Source organism: Aquarana catesbeiana, linkage group LG09, assembly GCF_042186555.1.
Source record: "Aquarana catesbeiana isolate 2022-GZ linkage group LG09, ASM4218655v1, whole genome shotgun sequence".
NCBI lineage: Eukaryota > Metazoa > Chordata > Amphibia > Anura > Ranidae > Aquarana > Aquarana catesbeiana.
Genome location: NC_133332.1, coordinates 244,509,729 through 244,532,921, shown reverse-complemented (window position 1 = coordinate 244,532,921; position 23,193 = coordinate 244,509,729). Strand labels below are relative to the sequence as shown.

Genomic DNA, 23,193 nt, shown 5'->3' with positions numbered 1-23,193 from the left:
TGGTTGTGGCCGTTGTATAATCTCCTTCTCTGGAACCCCCAATTGTGTCCCCACTCACCGGAAAGCCCAACCCCTGCAGGGGTAATGGGCAAATGAAAGTCAATCCACTGGCAGGAAATCGATCGTGTCCCCCTCTGTGTTCCCGTGATCTTCTTCCTGGTTGGGCTGTCACTAGTCCTTTAAAAAAGTCCACCAGGGCGTGTCCGTATATATGGAGAAGAGAGGAGCCTCATAGTGTAAATCCAAAATGATTTTTATTTATTCAGTCAGCTTATATAAAATAGTTAAAATCAGTGAAGTCTGACTAGGAGATAAACCTGTTCCGCCGGCTAGTGTAAAGCCAATGGCTGGAACAGTAGCGAGGCAGCGGCTTGCGTTCCACAGCCGAGCTGCCGAAAACCGGAAGTGAACGAACAGAAGCTAACAGCAACGTATGCGTACCAACGTGACCACGCCTCACGCGTTTCGTCATCAAGACGTCATCTGAGGCGCTTGTGAGGCATCTGAGGCGCCTCAGATGACGTCTTGATGACGAAACGCGTAAGGCGTGGTCACGTTGGTACGCATACGTCGCTGTTAGCTTCTGTTCGTTCACTTCCGGTTTTCGGCAGCTCGGCTGTGGAACGCAAGCCGCTGCCTCGCTACTGTTCCAGCCATTGGCTTTACACTAGCCGGCGGAACAGGTTTATCTCCTAGTCAGACTTCACTGATTTTAACTATTTTATATAAGCTGACTGAATAAATAAAAATCATTTTGGATTTACACTATGAGGCTCCTCTCTTCTCCATATATACGGACACGCCCTGGTGCACTTTTTTAAAGGACTAGTGACAGCCCAACCAGGAAGAAGATCACGGGAACACAGAGGGGGACACGATCGATTTCCTGCCAGTGGATTGACTTTCATTTGCCCATTACCCCTGCAGGGGTTGGGCTTTCCGGTGAGTGGGGACACAATTGGGGGTTCCAGAGAAGGAGATTATACAACGGCCACAACCATTTACATGGGATTCTTTTGGAAACATAGTCACTTTTTCAGAGTTTTTGCCTTCTTATTTCTACATATATAGAACTTTAAATCTGCTCGGACACTTATATCATTTGGATCTGATTTTTGAAAATTCTGCTACATTACCACATCAATTATTTATTATACCATTGTTTATATCTGTGCATTTTTTGGGTATTTTTTATGCTTTTTCCTTTTCGATTTTGCAAACTAGCACTAACATTACGCACATATTTATACATTATTTTTGTTTCCCTTTTTGAGTGCACGTATTTCTTTTAGGATTATCTACACCACATTTGCACTTGACTTTTTAATCATATGTTTTTTATACTATGTGTTATTTTACACCTGTGACATATACACCTGATATGTTGTTTGTTTACGATTTGTTCACAGTATTTCTTATATACTACCACCACTTTGTAGGATATTAGTATTTAATTATATACATTTTTGAACAGCGCCATATCCCCCACCAGAGATTTCTTAATTTTTTGGATTCCACCTCGGTGTTTTTTCCCATTTATTTGGGGGGGGGCTGCAGTTCTCTTTTAAAACATTGTCCTAAGCGTGGAAAATTTGAGTTTGTATTTGTTATAATGAGTTTCAGGAAAATATCCCAGCATTTATATCCTCAGAGGTAGCAACGTCACTTTGATCCAACCACCATAGATATGATGGAAGGTGTCAAAAATGTAGAACCACCCTGTTCCAGTTACATAATCCCATCATTGGTGTCTGGCTTCATAATTGTTACTCCTTCAATTTACTTAACTAGGTATAAATTGTTGTCACTAACAGTTCAGGGGTAGAGATATTAAAAGTGAAGACCCTTTACCCTGCTCTCAGGTATGGTTGTTCCAGTTTGATGTAGATGGAGAGTTAGGCCTGTACATTGTTTAGTAGAGATCTGACCATTACCATCCTGCCAGCAGACAAGAGGAGATGCTCAGTGGTCATGAATACATATGATTACCATTTTAAGGTCACCACTTTTCTCAGTGAGGCCAACACTAATGAGGCACTAAAGAGGGACCTCACGAGATGTTACAAGAAAAAGGTGATGGACTGTTTACAACAGCTTTAAAAAGGTAAAAGCCATTGGTCGAACCTATACCAAAATCTCTATGCCAAGGAAGGTCCTTCATGACTGCACATACTCCCTAAGGCAGCCCATAGATGATTTGATTTTCTTTCCACGGGTGGAAGGAAAGAAAATCGCTCGATTCCCCCATCAACACAGTGAGTGTTGATGGGGTAATGCCTCCCGCAGCGTTATTGTGTTCTGCAAGCAGGGGGTGCGCAGGGTGCCTTTCCAGCTGGCAGAGCACAATGATTACTGGTAGCTGCTATAGCCAAAAAAATCCAACAGGCTGATTGTACCCTTAGTCGATCAGTGGATCAACTTGGGTACAATCAGCCTGCCCATACATGAATCGAAATTCGTCCAGTCCCTGCTGAACCAGCCAAATTTCGATCCATGTATGTTTTTATTTCTTTTTGTGTCTCTGCTAGGAAGATTCACTACTCTCTCTGTTAGTCTTAGTCCATTTTACTTGGTCCATCAGAAAGTGATGGGAATTCTATAATGTTACAGTTGTCACCAGAGTAGGGGGGAAGGGGAAATCTTGCAATATGGATACCTGTTGCAGTGACTTATGTTTTTCAAAGGTATTTCTTCTCCCTTCTTGCAAGACAAAATGTGAGGGGATTACCCCCCATTGGAACACAGACTGAAAACATATACTAACAGTTTTTTTTTTTTTTTTATTTAGATTTAATTTTTATTTGTAAAACATAGGAAGAGAAAAACTCTTCCATTAAACAAAAACCAAAAAATTACATCAAATAGCATTGCAAAGGACGTATTATTATCTAAATGTACAGCCGATTTGGATTTGCTTCTCCTACATCATTATTTTATGTGTGAAATTACAGTCAATTTAAGAAGACAAATCTCTACATGCATATACCCGTATCTACCGTTTGGTATATTTCCTCTTTTAGTAAGCATGTCCTTTTAGTGTTCTGTACCCCTACTCCACTCCCGGTCCTAAAAAGGACAATCGGTCGGTGTAGAGGTACCTCCCCCCCCAAACAGTGGGGGGGGGATTTCCAGTGCTCTTCCATTAACTATCTTATATAAGTAAACCGTATAACTCGTCACTGCAGAGTAAGACATCTTCTCATCAAGAATGTTATTTCAGATTGATCCACATTCTGAGTCTCTATGTCACCATCTCACCCTTTACCCACCTAGTATAAATAGCCTCCTTCCTCATAAGAGGGGGCGGGCGTTTATGTCCTGCCACCAAGTACTCTGTTCTGGACCAGTTGGAAGGGGGCTAAACCAGGTACCGTTGGAAGGGGGCTAAACCAGGTATCATACTAATGGGTTTTTAACCCTTCTCTACTATTCAGAACAGAAAAAAGAGAGAGGATTTGGCTATACACACAGTTTAACAACATATAGCTGCTGTTGTAGATCTCACTTAGATCAGATGGTATGGCTGCTCTTGCCATCTAATGTAAAAAAACAGATGGCAAGGGCGTTAAGAGTAATTTGTCTATCTTTTTTTGTACTAACTCTGAGCTGCATGCAGGCAGCCTATGTAAGTGGATGGATACATACCATCTGTGACGACTTAGTTGCATGGCCCCTGGTGCAGAGCCTGTGCATCCAGGGCAGTGCACCTGTCCCTATGCTCATATAAAACTGCACTGTGCGGGTGAGTCCTTACAGCTCCAATGTATCTATTCAATTACCAGCTGCCTGCACGTAGCTCAGTGCTAGTACAAAAAAAAAAAATAAACAGATCTTCATGCTGTATGGGACTGAGCACCTTTTGTAAATGTAAAATGTATGTAAAATGTGTTCCATAATTTTTTTTTTTTTTTTTTTTACAATCTCAACATTATTAGAACATATAAGCAGTAACAGATATCAATCATTCCTGATCTCTTTAGTTATCAATTACAGTATGTGTTGTCACCGATCTTGTGGCCGTTTCCATTTTAGTTATGGGCATGTGAAGCCCAGTTGATTTCTCTTCCTTGTTTTCCTGAGAGAGGTGCATGCTGGGTAACCAGCATGCACCCCTCGATCTCGCGCATGTGCTGTTAACCGGCACTCGTAGCGCCGATACACAGTAATGACCACAGACTCCTGGGAAATCATGACACTCATTTCCCAGGAGGCCTGGCGAGTCAGGAAGAAAAGTAGGTCCACCGCGGAATAGGAAGTAAGCAGATTAGGAAGTCTGCCTAGTAACAGGCACTTTCAGGCAAGTAAAAAAATGTTTTTTTAACAAAATTATTTATTTTACATTAAAAGGAACCTACTAATGTGAAATTTATTTTTAGGGTGGACCTCCGCTTTAAAACTCCGTCTCTTTTAAAAATGATATCATTCACATCTCTTTATGTATATTGATGAGGAAAGTTTCTATCTGAATAACTTTACTACTATGTGACCACAGTACTTCCACATGTTAATGGAAGGTCAATCAGGATTAAAAAGTATTGATAAGCACATTTATTTATATATGTTCCTTTCACCTACAGAGTGGAGTCCTAACTATTTATTAGGTATGTTTTGTATGTTGAATCTTTGCCTCATTTTTCCCTTTTGACGGCTAGGTTAGCAGATGGAGATTGGAGCACAGAAAAGTCATATGTCTGTACGTGGAATCTGGACCGCAGTGGCTTCAACCCTAACCACCCCGATGTGGTTCTAGAAGTGTCTAGTTCAGCTATGTGTTTAGCATTTTATCCCTCTCGTCCATCCATTATAGCGGGTGAGTCTGACCATTTGGTTTGTTCATTTGGAAGCACTGTCAAACTATTAAAGTACATCAGTTAGGATAAAGTTACCAAGCTTAGACTAGTCTCTAAAAGAAGGCGTTTTGGTACTGGAAATTCAGCCAAACTTTATTTTTTTTTATTTTAGATTTTAGATAGAGAAGAGTAATGCCGCGTACACACGGTCGGACTTTTCGACCGGACTGGTCCGACGGACGCTGACGGACCAAAGCCGGCGGACAATCTGATCGTGTGTGGGCTTCAGCGGACTTTTCTAGTCGCAAATATGACGGACTTTAGATTTGGAACATGCTTCAAATCTTTACGTTGTAACTCCGCCAGACCCAGAAATCCGCTCGTCTGCATGCTAGTCCAACGGACATAAACTGAGGCTAGGGCAGCTATTGGCTACTGGCTATCAACTTCCTTATTTTAGTCCGGTCGTACGTCATCACGTATGAATCCGTCAGACTTTTGTGTGATCGTGTGTAGTTAAGTCCGTTCGTTAGAAAGTCCGCCGAAAGTCTGTCAGACGGGCTGTCGGACTTTTGTAGCCGAAAAGTCCGACCGTGTGTACGCGGCATTAGAACCTTTGTATCCCCATTCTGTAGATTTCCTCCTAATCGTGTCCCCAGCAAGGACGCAGACAGCAATAAAAGCCTGAGCAGGTCTCTAACTCTTCTTTTCTCTGAAATAAGGGAGTTTCTCTTACATCCTGTCCCTTATTCAGTGGATTCTTTTCTGTGTGCCTGGGGAATTCCCGAATACTGGATGCACCCTATAGATTCCTAATTTTCCACCCCCTCAGAACTTGTGAATGTCACCCGTTAAATAGCAATCTAGTAGAAGTACGCCAGCAGCCAAAAGCTTTGATTTCATTGAATTACTAAATAGCAGTGCTCCATTTCAGCACAGTGGTGAAGCCCCTTGGTGAGCATGTACCAGGGATCTAGGGATGCCCCTGGGGCATAGAAAGTAACTTGCAGAAGCATGGAAGCCAGACGATGAACATTTTTAGAAGGAGAGGTCAGCAGTGTCAGTATATTTATTTAATGTCCTACAGAGTGTCAGACAATAAAGACAAATTCCAGCAAGAACTACCATACACATTAGTATTGGCATGATGTTGCCAGTTGGAATTCAGGCTGTTAACAGTAGATATAGGCAAAGCAAATCTGGGGATGCCAGCATACAGTGAGGGGGAAAAAAAAGCATTTGATCCCCTGCTAATTTTGTACATTTGCCCACTGACAAAGAAATGATCGGTTTATAATTTTAATGGTAGGTTTATTTTAACAGTGAGTGACAGAATAACAACAAAAATATCCAGAAAACCAAATTTCAAAAAAGTTATAAATTGATTTGCACTTGCAATGAGTGAAATAAGTATTTGATCCCCTATCAATCAGCATCATTTTTGGTTCCCAGGTGTCTTCTATAAAGGTAACGAGCTGAGATTAGGAGCACTCTTAAAGGGAGTGCTCCTAATCTCAGCTTGTTACCTGTATAAAAGGCACCTGTCACAGAAGCAATAAATTAGATTCCAATCTCTCCACCATGGCCAAAACCAAAGAGCTGTGTAAGGATGTCAGGGTCAAGATTGTAGACCTACACAAGGCTGGAATGGGCTACAAGACCATCGCCAAGCAGCTTGGTGGGAGGGTGACAACAGTTGGTGTGATTATTCGCAAATGGAAGAAACACAAAATAACTGTCAATCTCCCTCGGTCTGGGGCTCCATGCAAGATCTCACCTCGTGGAGTTTCAATGATCATGAGAACAGTGAGGAATTAGCCCAAACTGCACAGGAGAATCTTGTCAATGATCTCAAGTCAGCTAGGACCATAGTCACCAAGAAAGCAATTGGTAACACACTACGCCATGAAGGACTGAAATCCTGCAGCGCCTGCAAGGTCCCCCTGCTCAAGAAAGCACATTTACAGGCCCGTCTGAAGTTTTCTAATGAACATCTGAATGATTCAGAGGAGAACTGGGTGAAAGTGTTGGAGGAGGAGGAATGCTGCCTCTATGACCCCAAGAAGACCATCCCCACCGTCAAACATATAGGTGGAAACATTATGCTTATGGGTGTTTTTTGCTAAGGGGCATGACAACTTTACCGCATCAAAGGGACGATGGACAGGCCATGTAATGCCAAATCTTGGGTGAGAACCTCCTTCCCTCAGCCAGAGCATTGAAAATAGGTTGTGGATGGGTATTCCAGCATGACAATGACCCAAAACACATGGCCAAGGCAACAAAGGAGTGGCTCAAGAAGAAGCACATTAAGGTCCTGGAGTGGCCTAACCAGTCTCCAGAACCTAAGCCCATAGAAAATATGTGGAGGGAGCTGAAGGTTCGAGGTCCCGAATGCCAGCCTCGGAACCTTAATGACTTGGAGAGAATCTGCAGAGGAGTGGGACAAAATTCCTCCTGAGATGTGTGCAAACCTGGTGGCCAACTACAAGAAACATTTGACCTCTGTGATTGCCAACAAGGGTTTTGCCAACAAGTACTAAGTCATGTTTTGCAAAGGAGTAAAATACTTATTTCACTCATTAACCACTTGCCGCCCGCCCTATTACCAAATGACGGCGGCAAAGTGGTTTGATATTCCTGACCGGACGTCATATGACGTGATCAGGAATATCGAGCCGCTGCGAGCCCCCTGGGGCTCGCATCGCGGCAATCGTTGTTGCGGGGTGTCAGTCTGATACCCTGCAACACGATCTAGGTAAAGAGTCTCTGACGGAGAGTCTTTACCACGTGATCAGCCGTGTCCAATCACGGCTGATCACGATGTAAATAGAAAGAAACGCTGATCGGCTTTTCCTCACTCGCGTCTGACAGACGCGAGTAGAGGAGAGCCGATCGGCTGCTCTCCTGACAGAGGGGGTCTGTGCTGATTGTTTACCAGCACAGCCCCCCTCGGATCCAGCCCAGGACCATCAGGGAAGCCGCCCAGGACCACCAGGGAAGCCATCCACACTGGACCACCAGGTATGCCCCTAGATCCCCAGGGAAATGCCACTATGTGCCCAGGCAGCTGCCAATCAGTGCCCACTCCAATGCCTGCCAGTGCCACCAGGGGTGCCTCATATCAGTGCCACGTATCAGTGCCCATCAGTGCCCAGTAGTGCCGCCTATCAGTGCCACCCTATCAGTGCCCAGCAGTGCCGCCTTTCAGTGCCCACCAGTGCCACCCTTAAGTGCCCATCAGTGCTGCATGTCAGTGCCACCCATCAATGCCGCCTATCAGTGCCGCCTATCAGTGCCGCATATCAGTGCCTGCTCATTGGTGCCACCTCATCGGTGCCGCCGTATCAGTTCCTATCAGTGCCCATCACTGAAAGAGAAAACTTACTTATTTACAAATTTGTTTAACAGAAACGAAAGCAAAACTTTTATTTTTTTCAAAATTTTCGGTCTTTTTTTATTTGTTTAGCAAAAAATAAAACCGCAGAGGTGATCAAATACCACCAAAAGAAAGCTCTATTTGTGGGAACAAAATGATAAAAATTTAGTTTGGGTACAGTGTAGCATGACTGCGCAATTGTCATTCAAACTGCGACAGCGCTGAAAGCTGAAAATTGGTCTGGGCAGGAAGGTGTCTAAGTGCCCGGTATTGAAGTGGTTAAAATGCAAGTACATTTATAACTTTTTTTTAAATTGATTTTTCTGGATTTTTTAGTTATTTTGTCTTTCACTGTTAAAATAAAGCTACCGTTAAAATTAGAGACTGATCGTTTCTTTGTTAGGGGGCAAATATACAAAATCAGCAGGGGATCAAATACTTTCTTCTCTGACTGTAGCACTTGTATTAATGATATGACTGGATTACGCTAGTTCTGTGGCGGATTAAATGCAGACAAGGCAGTGATTAAATCTATTTTAAGTTGAATTCCATCTTAAATTGTTTTTAGTCTTGGTTGAAGTGGCTAAGATCTGTAACCTCTGCATCTGCCTTTGTGCCCTGACATGCTGTCCAGGCTATTCTATAGCTTTTGCAGTGTCTGTGGGACGGACTCTTAAAATGTATTGGCAATTTTAGTTCTGTTAAACCTATTATCCCATGCCCGGTCGCAGAGTTTGACGGGGAGTGGGGCAGAGAACAGAGGGATTACTAAAGGTTTTTGTCTGGACTGAAAATAGATCTGATGAACAGTAAGATCTATGCACTGAGAAGTTTACACACATACTCTCTAGAGAGACTCACATGTGATAAGAGGCATTTATGTCTTCATCAAAGCTGTTCTCCTGGCAAATATAAAAACAGCAGTAAATGCAGTGGTGTAGGTATTACATTATATATATATATATATATATATATATATATATATATATATATATATATATATATATATATAATTTACTATATTGTTAAAAGTATTGGGACACCTTTAGGAGTGTGTCTATGGAAATGTTTGACCATTCTTCCAGAGGCACATTTGTGAGGTCAGGCACTGATGTGGACGAGAAACCCTGGCTCGCAGTCTCCACTCTAATTCATCCCAAAGGTGTTCTATCTGGTTGAGGTCAGGACAGTCCAGTTCCTCGACCCCAAACTCGCTCATCCATATGTTTTATGGACCTTGCTTTGTGCACTGGTCCAAATCATTTGGTGGAGGGGAGATTATGGTGTGGGGTTAATTTTCAGGGGTTGGGTTTGGCCCCTTAGTTCCAGTGAAGGGAACTCGTAAGGCGTCAGCATACCAAGACATTTTGGACAATTTCATGCTGCCCACTTTGTGGGAACAGTTTGGGGATGGCCCCTTCCTGTTCCAACATGACTGCGCACCAGTGCACAAAGCAAGGTCCATAAAGACAAAATAGCCAGCAGGTTATTTTTGCCTAGGTTGTACTGTGCAATTTGGGGTACACACATAAAGGAATTACAAAAAAATAGCCAGCAGGAACAAGTTATATTCTAAAATTCAATTATAATTACTGAAGGCCTAGATCATTCTGCGCCTGTGCCGTTGCAGCTTAGCGGATGGCTCATTCAGGACCAGGTAGGAAATGTAAACATCAACAATGTATTTCCAGGGTCGCAGAATGACTTCGAGCTTCAGGCATTCTTAATGAGTGAAAGACAAGGTGATTCTGCATTGCCATCACTGCCTATGAATGACTTGTTCAGGGCCTGCGGGGAGATGTAAACATCAACAACATATAGGCAGATGGAACAGTGCAGGTACAGAATGACCTTGGCCATCAGTTATTCAGAATAACTAAAGACCAAGGTCATTCTGCATCACCACATCTACGTACACTTTGTTTATGTACGTTGTAATGATTAATTAGTTATGTGTATTTTGCTATTTTCCTGGAGTTTAGCTTTAATTCCCCCATGTGAGCTTAACCCGTTCTTCTCACCAGGTGGCCTTTATAATGGAGAAGTTCTGGTGTGGGATACCAGTAGGGCAGATGACCCATTGATTGGAAGGACTGGGCTCTCCATAGACAGCCATACAGATGCTGTGTACCAGGTAATCCATGCTTAGGTCCTGCTTCCTCGTAATCTGCTAAAATCAAGATCATCACAACTACCAAATGCTTGCTTTCATTTTAAGCACAGCACTAGAAAAATGCCAGCTAGTCTCTGATTTTTACTAACAATAGCTGGCCACAGCAATCCTCTAGTCAGGCTCATCTAATCAACCTCTGATCTGTTCTTGTCACCTGGTAGGTGAGTTGGCTGCAGGATCAGCCACAAGGTCACCGGCTGCAATTGCTGAGCGTCTCTACAGATGGGAAGATCCTCATGTGGCAGATGGAAAAGGATGGCCAGCTTGTCCTCACTGATGGATTTGCTCTTGTTACACAGCAAATACCCAGCAACACAAAGATTAACAAGGTCTCCACGCAGATGAAGCACCACTGATTTACATCCTCATAACTTGGAAATTGGAAGGCACCTATTATGTTGGGTGACATTTATATTTAAATGAGAACTCCAGAAGGTTTGAATCAGGGCCGTCTTTAACGCAGACCAAAAGGAGCAGCTGCCAAGGGCCCAATCGTTGTGGGGCCCAAAGCAGCTGCTCCTTGAGCCAGCGCTGCCTGCACATAGCATACATGGCCATTTTTGCTTTCATTGTCCCATGTTGCTGCACATTTTGATTGATGGGCAGCTGCCATTCCCAGACCCTCCCTCTGCGCCTTCGGCCGGCAGCTCTGTGGCTTCTCTGGTGGCAGGAGTACATTCTGCATTAGGGTCGATAGTGTTAATGATTTTGATGGGCAAAGCTGCTGGAGGTGAAGAGTGAGAGGTTCGGGGCAGTGTAGCTACCTATCAACTAGTGACCCAGCTACACAAAGTTCTGTGTGGGCTCCAACACTCTGTGTACTCCCACCGCTACCAGAGAAGCCACAGTAGCCCGAGAAATAGAATGGAACAGTATGTGGCCATGGGGTATTAAATAGATTGCAAACATGTGGTGGGTTACATAAGATGCAGAAGGTACAGAGGTGTGGTAAGGAGGGTATGGAGGTGTGTTGGGGGTGCAGAGATGTGCTGGGGGAGTACATAGATGTACTGGGGGGAATGCAGAGGCATACTGGGGGTATGGAGACTTGCAGAGAGTATAGAGGTGTGTGTGTGTGTGTGTGTGGGGGGGGGGGGGGTGCAGGGACTTGCTGGTGGGTAAAAGGGTGTGTTGGGGGTATAAAGGTGTGCGGGGGCATAGAGAGGATATTGGGCAGAGATGTGCAAGAGTGTACAAAGATGTGTTGGTGGATATGGAAGAGTGCCGGGGGTACACAAGTCTTCTAGAGGTACGAAGTTGTGTTGGGGGTGGGGGGGGATGGGGAGGTGTGCTGGGGGTGGAGAGGGGGCAAGAAATTGTTTGCCTACTAAACAGTATTAAAGATGGCTGATGTATAGGTGCTGATGTATAAATAGGACTTCTCTTATTGACCCTGTTCATCAGTTTGGCAGCTCTGTGCTATGCATTTTTGGGTCCCATATGTCTCTATTTTTTGGATGCGAAATAAAATCCTACAAATGTTTATGGCATAGCACTGGCTGATGCAGTTGGAGGGTGATGGAACCCAGAATTTCACGGCATGGAGTAGGTGTTAAACTGTTCATAAGAAGGCTGATTGCAATTATAAGAGAAAAGTGGGGCATATTTTTGAGATGTTTGCCTTCAGTTTTGCTTAAAGTAAGGAGATAATAAGGGGGTTGCCATTGTTGACCCTCCATTTTAAACCTGCTAATGAGGAGTTTTGACTTCACACCTACCATTCCCAGAAGAAGGCTAGCAATAAGTGATACATAATTTTTCTCAGTGTATATACATCTATACAAAAAAAAAATATATATATATATTGGGGACGGAAAGTATTCAGACCCCCTTAAATTTTTCACTCTTTGTTATATTGCAGCCATTTGCTGAAATCATTTAGGTTAATTTTTTTCCTCATTAATGTGCACACAGCACCCCATATTGACAGAAAAACACAGAATCGTTGACATTTTTGCAGATTTATTAAAAAAGAGAAACTGAAATATCACATGGTCCTAAGTATTCAGACCCTTTGCTCAGTATTTAGTAGAAGCACCCTTTTGATCTAATACAGCCATGAGTCTTTTAGGGAAAGATACAACAAGTTTTTCACACCTGGATTTGGGGATCGTTGGTGGACAGCCATTTTTAGGTCTCTCCAGAGATTCTCTATTGGGTTTAAGTCAGGGCTCTGGCTGGGCCATTCAAGAACAGTCACGGAGTTGTTGTGAAGCCACTCCTTTGTTATTTTAGCTGTGTGCTTAGGGTCATTGTCTTGTTGGAAGGTAAACCTTCGGCCCAGTCTGAGGTCCTGAGCACTCTGGAGAAGGTTTTCGTCCAGGATATCCCTGTACTTGGCCGCATTCATCTTTCCCTTGATTGCAACCAGTCGTCCTGTCCCTGCAGCTGAAAAACACCCCCACAGCATGATGCTGCCATCACCATGCTTCACTGTTGGGACTGTATTGGACAGGTGATGAGCAGTGCCTGGTTTTCTCCACACAAACCATTTAGAATTAAGGCCAAAAAGTTCTATCTTGGTCTCATCAGACCAAAGAATGTTATTTCTCACCATCTTGGAGTCCTTCAGGTGTTTTTTTAGCAAACTCCATGCGGGCTTTCATGTGTCTTGCACTGAGCAAAGGCTTCCGTCGGGCCACTCTGCCATAAAGCCTCGACTGGTGAAGGGCTGCAGTGATGGTTGACTTTCTACAACTTTCTCCCATCTCCCGACTGCATCTCTGGAGCTCAGACACAGTGATCTTTGGGTTTTTCTTTACCTCTCTCACCAAGGCTCTTCTCCCCCGATAGTTCAGTTTGGCCGGACAGCCAGCTCTAGAAAGGGTTCTGGTCGCCACAAACGTCTTCCATTTAAGGATTATGGAGGCCACTGTGCTCTTAGGAACCTTAAGTGCAGCAGAAATTTTTTGTAACCTTGGCCAGATCTGTGCCTTGCCACAATTCTGTCTCTGAGCTCTTCAGGCAGTTCCTTTGTCCCCATGATTCTCATTTGCTCTGACATGCACTGTGAGCTGTAAGGTCTTATATAGACAGGTGTGTGGCTTTCCTAATTAAGTCCAATCAGTATAATCAAACACAGCTGGACTCAAATGAAGGTGTAGAACCATCTCAAGGATGATCAGAAGAAATGGACAGCACCTGAGTTAAATATGAGTGTCACAGCAAAGGGTCTGAATACTTAGGACCATGTGATATTTCAGTTTTTCTTTTTTTAATAAATCTGCAAAAATGTCAACAATTCTGTGTTTTTCTGTCAATATGGGGTGCTGTGTGTACATTCATGAGGAAAATAAATGAACTTAAACGATTTTAGCAAATGGCTGCAATATAACAAAGAATGAAAAATTTAAGGGGGTCTGATTTTTTATTTATTTTTTTGTTGATTCTTATGTTCAATAAAAACCTTTGTACAAGAAAAATTTAAGGAGGTCTGAATACTTTCCGTCCCCACTGTGTGTGTGTATATATATATATATATATATATATATGTGTGTGTGTGTGTGTGTGTGTGTGTGTGTGTGTAAAATATATATATATATATATAGTGTTAATCCAACAGATCTCTCGCCTGTTTTTTGCCACCAGGGAATGTTTGCGTTCCTGCTCAGCTTTGTATCTTCCAGCTACTCACCCCACACATACAACCTTCCCAAACATGCACACAAATCTTTTTATTTATTACAATTATATATATATATATATATATATATATATATATATATATATATATATATATATATATATATTCTACATTCTACATTCACATCAGCCCCTGCCCTCAAGGAGCTTACAATCTAAGGTTCCTAACTCCTTCATACATACACATACTAGGGCTAGTTTAGACAGGAGCCAATTGGCCTACCAGCATGTCTTTGGAGTGTGGGAGGAAACCAGAGTACCCGGGAGAAACCCACACAGGCACGGGTTTAACATGCAAACCTCCGGCAGAGTGTGTTGGGTTTCAAAAATGCAACCCTAGTGCTGCTAGGCAGATGTGCTAACCACTTAGCCACTATGCTGCCCATATTATGCAAAGGAAGAAATCAAGTCGCATGCAAAGTTATTAAAAATGTTTTTCTGCTGTTAATGGCAACGAACATCTGAACAGTGACATCACACTACAATGATGTTTGGAGTAAAAAAACTAAAACATAGCTTCCATTCAGCTGGTAAAGGTCTGATAAGTTAGCCTCTCTGTCTCCACTTGCCCTAAAAACCAGGTTGTGAAGCATGAAATTGAACTGCAATATTTTTTTGTGACACTGTTGTTTCTTGACAGCATGGCCGAGGTGACACTGCGGTGGGTGTGACGTGTCTGTCCTCCTCACACTTTGACCCCAGCCTGTTCATTGTTGGCTCTGAAGGAGGCTACCTTTTGAAGTGTTCTTCTACAGCACAGACAGTGGCCCTTACAAACTTGGCTTCCTCCGTTCCTCTTAAAGCTCCAGCTCAGTTTACCTTCTCCCCACATGGAGGTCCTGTGTACAGCGTGGACTACTCGCCCTTCCACAGGTGTGTTCCAGGCTCAAAATGTTACATTGTCTTTTTTTTATAAAGCCTATAAGCGCTACTGTCTCATTATAAAACCCATAGGTCTCTGAGAATCCTTTGTCAGGTATGAAATGTGTATTTAGAAAACAAAGACTGCACGTGTATATTTCCATTTCAGTAGGTACAAAAAGGCTTGTTTAATTTTATTAAAGAAGTATGCTGAGCTGCAACACATAGATTTGTACTAGCTATATAATACACCGGACTGCTACCTTCTATAATGCAGTAAAATGGACAACTGAAAAGGACTATTGTTTTTAAAAAGAGACATTTGACTTGGATCTGTGTTGTCCTCTTGTATACCAGCTGGTATGTTGGTACATATCCATGAAGATGGTCCGCACAACCAGATGTTGCTCTAAACTCTTGCTTTTATTCAGAAAACCACAGTGTACAAATACAGATACAGTATCTGCGTTTGTACACTGGTTTTCTGAATAAAAGCAAGATTTTAGAGCAACATCTGGTTGTGCGGATCATCTTCATGGATTACCTTTCTCAGATGAGCGACTGTGGATCAAGCACCTGTGAGCTCTACTAACCAAGCATTGTATGGGTACTAGCACAGGACTTTCTGTTTTTATTATGTCGGTACATAATTGAGAAATCAGAAATGCTGTATTTAAAGTGATTTTTTCTATTTATTTTGGATATGTAGGTCCCATTTGGGGACACAACAGGAAGTGAGGGGAAATCTCTCCAAAATTAGGTAAATCCCGTCTTTGACAACTGTTACCTGAAAAAATGTCCCCATTGGATGAATTTTTCTCTATTCCTGTTTTGGTGACAGCTGGATGAATAGAGAGAGTGAATCTTTCCAGCAGGGACACAGGCAGGAGTTTAAACCTGGCAGGGATTCTAACCCTGTTTGTTTTTCTGTTCTACTCAAAACTAAAGAAAAACGGTTTAGCGTTGGATACACTTTAAGGAAATGAACCATGGCGGCCTATGTATTTCTCACTGCAAATTTGATAAAACTCACATTATAAAAAGACTGTACATTTTAGTTCATATCATTTTACATTTTTAATAACTCGATTGGCGTATCTTCACCTAAGCTGTGATCACCATTTTGGCCCACCTTGTGTAAACAGTGAATGCCATTTGTCATTGTAGAAACCTTTTCCTGAGTGCGGCCACAGACGGACATGCTCACCTGTACTCCATGCTGCAGTCAAAGCCTCTTAGCTCTCTGCAGTTGTCCCAGAAATACCTCTTTAGCATCCGCTGGTCCCCGGTACGGCCCCTGGTGTTTGCCGCAGCCTCGGGTGAAGGTAAGGAATGGTGTGTAGACAGGCACTAATGAAGGGCTTTTATGAATCCTGGTACATAGGCAAGAGCAGAATGAAATGCACAAGTCACCTGACCTAGCATGGAACAAGCCAACAGTAAACTCGTCATAATACTGAGCAATTTAGGCTAAGCATAAGAAACACTTCCAGTACCAGTGTAATTTGGCCCCGCTCCTTCCAAAGCCTTCCTGTTGGTCTTTTAATGTGATAGGCAGCCTTAGTAACCAATACGAGAGGTCAGAAGGTGGAATGGGTAGGGCCAAGCTTGGACTCTTAACCAGCGTGTTTGACAGATTAGACCACTTGCAAAGTATTACACTTTTTCTTTTTCTGTAGCTCCCACTGCATTCTGATTCCATCACCTCCAGAAAAAGGTAATGGGAGGTTTAGAAGTTTTAAAGTGTAGTGACGTGGGAGTACACAATGCATCGTTGGTGTCATTGGGAGGAATAGTGCCCCGAAGTTCGCATCAGTTGGAGGAGTAGTGTCCCATCGTTGGTGTCATTGGGAGGAATAGTGCCCCATCATTGGTGTCAGTTGGAGGAGTAGTGTCCCATTGTTGGCGTCAGAGAGAGGAAAAGTTTTTTATATCAGTGGGAGGAAATGTGCCCCAAGGGCAAGCAAAGGGCCACAATTTGAAGACAATGCTCATCCAATCTACTCTACTGGATTATGGTCCTCCTAGGGATGCTGACTTGAAGCCATAGGAGAAATCATTGTAATCTAAGGGTAAGTACACCTCAGACAAAGTATACTTACTAGGGTTGTTCCGTTACCGAGCATTTGCAGGAGTACTTGTACTCCTGCAAATAGTCTCGATGCCTAGTCCGATACCTGAACACTCAGGGATGATCGGTGCGGTGGCGGGGAAAGGTATAATCACCGATCTCCCTGTGTGGCTTTCAATAAATGAAGCGGACAGCCACTTCTCCTCCTCTCCCCTCTGCAGCTTTCAGCTGGTTTATTGAAAGCCACACAGGGAGATTGGTGATTAGAACTTTCCCCACTGCCACACCGATCATTCCTGAGTGTCCCCTGTATCCTCCTCCATTCCCCCTCTGTGTGCTCCTCCGCCCCCCCCCCCCCCCATCCGTTCCCCCTCTCAAGGGCAGTGGCGTATCCCAGAGTTTAAGTACAATTTACATGTGCACACATGCAGCATCAGCGGCCGCATCCTCCATTGCCCAGTCTAAAGATACAGCCGGCACCGCCCACAGCCACTGAGGGGCCTGACCAGTGGTGGAGTGATCTGCAGCCTTGTGTGCTGCGCTGGGGTCCAGGAGCCAAACAAAGATTTGAGGAGCACACCCTAAAAAATGCATAAGAGATGGTGCAGCCAAGAAAAAAAAAAAATTACAGCGCACACATACAAAAATGACAATTATACTGCAAGGCTAGTTAAAAACACCTGAACCTATTCAAAAAATACGAGGGTTTGGTCATATAGTGCTAAGCCCACTTACTGCGACAGAGTACCCCGAATTAGTGGGTCCTACGCTATCCATAGAATGGAAGATCCTGTTTCTTTGAACCATGGGAGCATACACTCCTCTAAATGGGAGAATTAAAGGACTCATCCTATGACACAGGTGGACACTAATAAGAGGCAATGAAGGGGTGCTCCAGCCCAAAAGGATTTGGTCAAAATCCATACACTAGACAAAGATTTGGGGGGTCACCCTAAAAACGATGCGAGATGCCGTCCAGACTCAGGTAGGACACCATTGTAAGGAGAGAGTGGGGAGGAGTGTATGACAGCCAAGGAGTGAGTGTCAGGGGGTGGAAGGCTGAGGTCTCCTAATGATGTGTTTGGAGGACTGGTGGCAGCCCGCTCTGCTGAGACTTGTAGTGCCCTCTGTGGGGGGGGCTGAGATATAGCAGCCCGCTCTGCTGGGACTTTTAATGCCCTCTGTGGGGGGATGAGATATGGCAGTCTCCTATGCTGGTACTTAAAGTGCTCTAGACTGGGGGGGGGGGGCTGAGGAATCCTCAGTCCCCCACAGAGGGCACTACAAGTCCCAGCAGAGTTGGCTGTCATATCTCAGCCCCCCACATAGGGCACTACAAGTCCCAGCAGAGTGGGCTGCTCTTACAGAACAGGAGAAGCAGCTGTGGGAGGGGGGAGAAGGAGGCACTGGTTTGAGATGGGGGAGGATTTTTTCTGAGAATGACGATTTATGCTGGGAGGGGGAGATGGGGGGAGCATTTTTGCAGAGAGGGGATATTTATGCTGGGAGAGGGAGATGGGGGAGGATTTTTGCTGAGGGGGGGGTTTATGCTGCGAGGGGGAGGATTTTTGCTGAGAGGGGGAATTTATGCTGGGAAGGGGAGATGGGAGAGGATTTTTGCTGGGAGGGAGTGATGGGGGAGGATTTGTGCTGGGAAAGGGGAGCTTGTGGCAAGGGCTTGTGCTGAGAAGGAGGATTTGCACTGAAAGGGGTTATATGAGGGTGAGGATTTGTGCTGAAAGGGGGGATTTTTGCAGTAGGGGGGGAGATGGAGGGGGTGGGGGTCTGGAATGGGTGTGGTTTACAAATGATAGGGTGGGTCTTAAATATGAAGGGGTGTGGCCTTGACAGGAAGGGTGGGTCATATTTAAATTAGGGGGTGCATGAATTTAATTGGTCTAGGGCAGCACAAAACCTAAATACACCACTGTGTAAACCTCAGGTCTGAAATATAAACAAAACAAATCTCTCTAGTGTGTAAATGTCTCAGTTAAAAGTACTAAGTGCCTGTCTGCTGCTTTGTTCCTCTGCTATCAGCATGAGTCCCTTTTTACAAATTTTCCTCACACCAAGACTAAAAAGGTGACCAGAAGGGAGCTCCATCTGATTGAAAGTCTCAACGCTTTTCCTGTGTGCTGTGTAAAAAAGGGGGCGGGTGGGGAGTCCCTTTCCTCCAATCAGCTCTCAGAGCACTCCACACTGAGCTCTGCAAAATGTAACTTTTTTTTCTGACAGCTCAGACAAGCTTTATAAATTCTAGACTTTAAATGGCTGTAGAGAAGACTGCAGATAAACATGTATAAACATGGATTTGTTTCATCTGTGTATCAGCTGAGGCTGGTAGCTTCACTAGGTATATGTAAGAGTTTACATCCACTTTAAAGAAAGCAGCAGGGGTCAGACTTTCTATGATGGCTGCAGCAGAGGCATGGCCTGTAGTGTGGAGATCTTCTGGAAACAAAAACAAAATTTGACCAATGATGATTTTTTTAACTGTCAGCTTTGAAAGAGATCTGAAAATGCCAGTTGCCTGGTGCTTGTGCTCATCCTCTGGCTTCAGAATTTTCTAAGTGACTAACCTGACAGAACCATGCAGATGAATTTTGACCTCACTGTTTGCATACTTTTTACTATGGGTAGCACACAAGGTATTGAAGCCAGAGAAAGCCAAGCAACTAGAATTATAAGATCAGACAGTGCAACTTTTTATTTTATTTATTTTTCTATAATGCAACTTTTTTTATTTTTATAATATAATTTTCAGTATCCCTGCACCAATTCATGCAATGTCTCTCCTCAGGGCATCTGCTGCTCTTTGACCTTGGAAAAAGCACCCAGAAGCCATCATTAGTTATAGAGCAGACAGACAACGGCAAGGCTGTCTATTGTCTGGAGTTTAATCGTGCACAGACCCGGGTCTTGGCTGCCGGGGATGGAACTGGCACAGTGAAGATATGGCAGCTAAGTTCTGATTTTACAGAGCAAGGAGTCCGAGAGATGACCCTACTGGATGATATGGCCAGCAAGCTCACTGACTGAACCAGAGGGGACTTCCAGTTCTCATATTTGTACTATATGTAAACAGACCGGATATCAATAAAAGCTCATCAAATAACATTTTATATTCATTAATGCCTAATTTTTCTGTGATCCCAATTAAAAGGTTTTCCTTTCCTTCTTGTTCAAAACTCAGCCACTTCAGCAGGTTCAAACCATCTATGGCAGGCTTAAAGTGATTGTAAAGGCTCGTTTTTTTTTTTTTTTTTTGTTTTTTTTTTTAAAACAACAAACATGTTATACTTGCCTTTTCTGTGTAGTGAGTTTTGCACAGAGCAGCCCAGCTCCTCTTCTCGGGTCCCTCTTTGCTGCTCATAGCCCCTCCCTCCTTTGAGTGCCCCTCAGCCAGCAGCTTGCTACAGGGGGCACCCAAGCCCAGTCAGAGCTCCATGTATCCATTCAGACACAAAGCCCCGACCTGGCCCCGCCCCCTCACTCCCTAGTTTGGCTGACTGGCTTTGATTGACAGCTGCAGGAGCCAATGGCGCCACTGCTCTGTCTCAGCCAATCAAGAGGAGTGTCCTGGATGGCTGAGGGGATCGTGGACATCGCTTGAGAGAGAAGGGGCTCAGGTAGGTAGTAGAATGCATTAAGATGTAAAACCTGCCCTTACAACTCCTTTAAGGGTGTGGTTAATGGCTTGTGTTGGCCATAAATTTACATTGTATGTTGATCTATTACGCTCTCGCATCACCATGCATCTGTCTTTCTAACCATATTACATAAGTTTACTACTGTCTCAGGTCTTTACATAAACTAATGTAAATTGAAGGTTGTGTTTTTCTTCTACCCCAGACAATTGTGTACTCAAATTTTTATATTAATTTAACCACTTGACGACCGCCTCACGCCGATGTACGTCGGCAAGGTGGCACGGACAGGCAAAATCACGTACATATACGTGATTTGCCTTCCGCGGGTGGGGGGTCCGATCGGACCCCCCCCGGTGCCCGAGGCGGTCGTCTTTTGTCCCCCGGTGATCGGAGGTGAGGGGGAGGCCATCCGTTCCTGGCCCCCCCCTCGCGATCGCCGCCGGCCAATGGGAACATTCCTTTGCTGCTGTATGCTAAACAGCAGCAAAGGAAATGATGTCATCTCTCCTCGGCTCGGTAATTTCCGTTCCGGCCCGAGGAGAGAAGACAGGTATGTGAGTGCACAAACACTACACACACACAGTAGAACATGGCAGGCACACAAAACACCCCGATCGCCCCCCGATCCCCCCCCAATCACCCCCCCCCCCACCGTCACAAACTGACACTAGCAGTTTTTTTTTTTTTTTCCTGATTACTGCATTGGTGTCAGTTTGGGACAGTGAGTATTAGCCCCCTGTAGGTCTAGGATACCCCCCTAACCCCCCCTAATAAAGTTTTAACCCCTTGATCACCCCCTGTCACCAGTGTCGCTAAGCGATCATTTTTCTGATCGCTGTATTAGTGTCGCTGGTGACGATAGTTAGGGACCTAAATATTTAGGTTTGCCGTCAGCGTTTTATAGCGTCAGAGACCCCCATATACTACCGAATAAATGTTTTAACCCCTTGATTGCCCCCTAGTTAACCCGTTCACCACTGATCACCGTATAACTGTTACGGGTGACGCTGGTTAGTTTGTTTATTTTTTATAGTGTCAGGGCACCCGCCGTTTATTACCTAATAAAGGTTTAGCCCCCTGATCGCCCGGCGGTGATATGCGTCGCCCCAGGCAGCGTCAGATTAGCGCCAGTACCGCTAACACCCACGCACGCAGCATACGCCTCCCTTAGTGGTATAGTATCTGTACGGATCAATATCTGATCCGATCAGATCTATACTAGCGTCCCCAGCAGTTTAGGGTTCCCAAAAACGCAGTGTTAGCGGGATCAACCCAGATACCTGCTAGCACCTGCATTTTGCCCCTCCGCCCAGCCCACCCAAGTGCAGTATCGATCGATCACTGTCACTTACAAAACACTAAACACATAACTGCAGCGTTCGCAGAGTCAGGCCTGATCCCTGCGATCGCTAACAGTTTTCTTGGTAGCGTTTTGGTGAACTGGCAAGCACCAGCCCCAGGCAGCGTCAGGTTAGCGCCAGTAGCGCTAACACCCACGCACGCACCATACAGCTCCCTTAGTGGTATAGTATCTGAATGGATCAATATCTGGTCCGATCAGATCTATACTAGCGTCCCCAGCAGTTTAGGGTTCCCAAAAACGCAGTGTTAGCGGGATCAGCACAGATACCTGCTAGCACCTGCGTTTTGCCCCTCCGCCCGGCCCAGCCCACCCAAGTGCAGTATCGATCGATCACTGACACTTACAAAACACTAAATGCATAACTGCAGCGTTCGCAAAGTCAGGCCTGATCCCTGCGATCGCTAACATTTTTTTTGGTAGTATTTTGGTGAACTGGCAAGCACCAGCCCCAAGCAGCGTCAGATTAGCGCCAGTACCGCTAACACCCACGCACGCAGCATACGCCTCCTTTAGTGGTATAGTATCTGAACGGATCAATATCTGATCTGATCAGATCTATACTGGCGTCCCCAGCAGTTTAGGGTTCCCAAAAACGCAGTGTTAGCGGGATCAGCCCAGATACCTGCTAGCACCTGCATTTTGCCCCTCCGCCCGGCCCAGCCCACCCAAATGCAGTATCGATCGATCACTGTCACTTACAAAACACTTAACGCATAACTGCAGCGTTCACAGAGTCAGGCCTGATCCCTGCGATCGCTAACAGTTTTTTTGGTAGCGTTTTGGTGAACTGGCAAGCACCAGTGGCCTAGTACACCCCGGTCGTAGTCAAACCAGCACTTCAGTAACACTTGGTGACGTGGCGAGTCCCATAAGTGCAGTTCAAGCTGGTGAGGTGGCAAGCACAAGTAGTGTCCTGCTGCCACCAAAAAGACAAACACAGGCCCGTCGTGCCCATAATGCCCTTCCTGCTGCATTCGCCAATCCTAATTGGGAACCCACCACTTTTGCAGCGCCCGTACTTCCCCCATTCACATCCCCAACCAAATGCAGTCGGCTGCATGAGAGGCATTTTCTTTATGTCCTCCCGAGTACCCCTACCCAACGAACCCCCCCAAAAAAGATGTTGTGTCTGCAGCAAGCGCGGATATAGGCGTGACACCCGCTATTATTGTCCCTCCTGTCCTGACAATCCTGGTCTTTGCATTGGTGAATGTTTTGAACGCTACCATTCACTAGTTGAGTATTAGCGTAGGGTACAGCATTG

At 44.6% G+C, this 23,193-nt stretch overlaps 1 protein-coding gene across 2 annotated transcripts in view; it reads left to right on the top strand.

Moving 5' to 3' along the window:
- Window positions 1-20,033, top strand: part of DYNC2I2 (dynein 2 intermediate chain 2) — a 66,414-nt gene extending 46,381 nt beyond the window's left edge. For both annotated transcript variants that reach the window (XM_073600078.1, XM_073600077.1), the window contains exons 4-9: window positions 4,653-4,810; window positions 10,194-10,303; window positions 10,504-10,671; window positions 14,625-14,857; window positions 16,013-16,170; window positions 19,717-20,033. In XM_073600078.1, the coding sequence (XP_073456179.1) occupies window positions 4,653-4,810; window positions 10,194-10,303; window positions 10,504-10,671; window positions 14,625-14,857; window positions 16,013-16,170; window positions 19,717-19,955 (1,066 nt within the window). In that variant the 3' untranslated portion in view covers window positions 19,956-20,033. The remainder of the gene's footprint in view (window positions 1-4,652; window positions 4,811-10,193; window positions 10,304-10,503; window positions 10,672-14,624; window positions 14,858-16,012; window positions 16,171-19,716) is intronic.
- The last annotated feature ends 3,160 nt before the right edge of the window (window positions 20,034-23,193 follow it).